The sequence below is a fragment of the Falco peregrinus genome, chromosome 10 (assembly GCF_023634155.1).
Source record: "Falco peregrinus isolate bFalPer1 chromosome 10, bFalPer1.pri, whole genome shotgun sequence".
Classification (NCBI taxonomy): Eukaryota; Metazoa; Chordata; class Aves; order Falconiformes; family Falconidae; genus Falco; species Falco peregrinus.
The window spans coordinates 25,660,575-25,663,600 of NC_073730.1; the positions used below are offsets into that span (position 1 = coordinate 25,660,575).

General features: G+C 58.6%; 1 protein-coding gene across 1 annotated transcript; it reads left to right on the forward strand.

The window, feature by feature from the left end:
• Positions 1 to 261: 261 nt before the first annotated feature.
• Positions 262 to 1,434, forward strand: FOXE3 (forkhead box E3). The gene has a single exon (XM_005244542.2). It carries the CDS (start codon positions 262 to 264, stop codon positions 1,432 to 1,434), a length of 1,173 nt encoding a protein of 390 aa, XP_005244599.2.
• Positions 1,435 to 3,026: the final 1,592 nt, after the last annotated feature.

Genomic DNA, 3,026 nt, shown 5'->3' on the forward strand with positions numbered 1-3,026 from the left:
ACCCCTCCCCAGGGGCCTTCCCCCTCCCGCCGGGGGAGAGGGGCTGGGGCGGGCTGGGCCCCGCACGCCCCTCCGGGGGGGCGGCCGCCCTATATATTGCAAAGCGGCTCGGGACCGAGCTCCCCATCGCCGGGAGCTGCGGCGGCGCCTGCCCCCCTCCCCTTCCCCTCCCTCTCCCCCCTTCCCCTCCCCTCCGGGGGGGTCTTTCTCCCGCCGCCCCCCCGCCCCATCCTCCGAGGAGGAGGAAGGCGAGGGCTGTATATGAACGCGGCCGGCTTCCCCTGCCTGCGAGGCATGTGCACGCTGCCGGCGCCCAGCCCCGCTGCCGCGGCCAGCCCCGGCTCCCCCGGGCCACCCCGGGGGTCTCCGCCCGCCGGCCAGGCGCCGCCGGTGAAGCCGGAGCCGCGGGGCGGTGGGGGCAGCCCCCCTCCCCCGCCGCCGCCCCCCGAGGAGCCGCCGCCCCCCGCCGGGGGCCGCCGGAGGAAGCGGCCGGTGCAGCGGGGCAAACCCCCCTACTCCTACATCGCCCTCATCGCCATGGCCATCGCCAACGCGGCCGAGAGGAAGCTCACCTTGGGGGGCATCTACAAGTTCATCACCGAGCGCTTCCCCTTCTACCGGGAGAACCCCAAGAAGTGGCAGAACAGCATCCGCCACAACCTCACCCTCAACGACTGCTTCGTCAAGATCCCCCGGGAGCCCGGCCATCCCGGCAAGGGCAACTACTGGACGCTGGACCCGGCCGCAGAGGACATGTTTGACAACGGGAGCTTCCTGCGCCGGAGGAAGCGCTTCAAGCGCACCGACATCACCACCTACCCCGGCTACATGCAAAACTCCAGCGCCTTCACGCCCCCGCCCGCCGGCCGCCCCGCAGCACCAACAGCACCCTACCCCAATGCCCTCTGCTCGCCTGGTTATGGCCCCCAGCTTTCCAGCACCGTCTTCCACCCCTATGCAGCTGGGGCAGCACCGCCAACACAGCATCCCAGGATGTTCAGCATCGACAGCCTCATCAGCGGGCAGCAGGCCCTGCAGCCCTCGCCGCCCGCTGAGCTGGGCCACCCATCGCTGGGCTTGCCTGGGGCCGAGCTGGCTCCCTCCTGCTCCGCTGGTAGCTCCGAGCCTCCCTGCTTCCAGGCGCAGCCCGTAAGCCCTGGCTTGCTGGGCCGAGCTGGCCCCAACACCCTGGCTTACCCCTACGCCACCTCACCCCCGCACCTGCCCGTGGCACAGGGCAGCTACTCACCCGGCAGCCCACAGCTCTACGGGGCTCCCAACAGACTGGCCCTGCCGGCCATGCGGCCCCCCGCCTGCACTGAGCACGGTGAGCAGCTCCTGGGGCTCTCCACATCACCCCTCGGCCAGTTTGGCTCCAGCAATGCCTACATGAGGCAGCCCAATTTCCCCGCCGGCCTGGAGCGGTACATGTGATGGGGCCAGGGGGGCTTGGCTGGACACCCCCAGGCTCCCATGAACATTTATGGACACACGGACTTCTCCCCGCTGTGGGAATTGACTGGGGTGGTGTCGGGGGTCCCCGGCCTCTGGCTGTGTTCAGACACACACCTGCGGGGTGACCTAACTCCTCTCTTTCTCAGCTTATTTTTAACTGGAGGCAAGGTTAGCTATTTTCTGCTCCATCCTCTCCTGGAGAAGGTGCTCTCTGGCTGCATCTGCCTGGCAGGGCTTGCTGCACCTGGGGTATGTCCATTCCACACAGCCCGACCCCAGGGATGCCCTCTGTGGCAGGGCATCCCCCACGGGGTGAGGCGGTGCACAACCAGGAGATGGGTATGTGGTGTAACATGCAGGAATTGTCTCACAAATGAGCTTTCTCCTCTCTTCCCTGGGTGCCTTCTATGTAACTGGAATGAAAGTTGTCAAAAAAACTCCAACAACAAACGCTAAACCAATTCACTGGATTTTAAAAGAATATTTAAGATGTTTATCATTTCCTTCCCCTGTAGGAAAAAAAACTCCAACCACCCTGCCTACTTCTTTTTACTATTTTTAAAAATAACTTTTATTGTTAGAAAGGACTTTTTTAAAATAAAGCTTTTCCTTCCAACATGTGCAGTGCTGCTGTTCCTCTGGCTCTGGCCAGACCTTGGCGAGAAGAAATTATCAGTCTTGTAACTGGTGGGAGACAGACTTGTGTTGCTGTGTGACACTGCCATGTCTTACATTTTTAGTGACACTTTCTAAAGCTATTTTATTAAGTTTTTTTAAAAAGTGAATGGTAACTAACCAATGCTGACCTATGCAAAGCTGAAATAAGCTCTCCATCACCTGCAAGGTTTGTCCACACAGCTCTTACTAGACTAGAAGGTTTCCATTTGCACAGCAGGGAATGTGTCGTCTCTTCTCGGAATCCCTTGCAGGTGAAATTCAGATTTAGCACATCAGATTAGGAAATCGTAGCTTTTCTTTCTAGCAACAAAATCCATTAAAATTCCAACCTGTTCACCGGCCAGGCTGCTGCTCTTTATTTACAGGACTGCCAGCCAGAGCGTCTCACCAGGTCTGAAGGCAGAATTCCCCAGCCCCGGATTTAGCTTTTAATTTAAACATCCTCCAGGTAAAAGTGACAAGATAGGATTTCTCTCCTGTTTTTTGAGTGTGTCCTCTGAAGCAGAGCAGTTTCTCCTAGTTCCTGTTGCACCTTTCCTCTGCTTAAGGAAGAGTTGGATGTCAGTTGAGATTTGGTGCAAAACTGAGCATCTCATTCCCCAGCTGCTGGTCATAACCAAAAGCTGGGTATAAGGCAGGTACCCAAGGAGTCAGCTTTTGCCCACAGCTTGGGAGCTTGTGGCTTTTCATTCTTTCATCCCGTGTGCTCCATAGAAACTGAGAGTGGGGTTGGTATGAGAGGGGAGGGAAGAAAATGCTTCTTTCCTCTTGGCCTCCTTAAAATCGGGGCTTTATCTATCTCTAAAAACTGGCCTAGCTCTGGTCTGCTGCCTTTGCTGAGCTGCTGGGCTTTGAGCATCCTTTCTGGTCCCTCCAGCTTCAGATTTTCAGCT

Bases quoted from the DNA above. Each gene is read 5' to 3' on its own strand.
- FOXE3 (XM_005244542.2), top strand. From the start codon at position 262: ATGAACGCGGCCGGCTTCCCCTGCCTGCGAGGCATGTGCACGCTGCCG.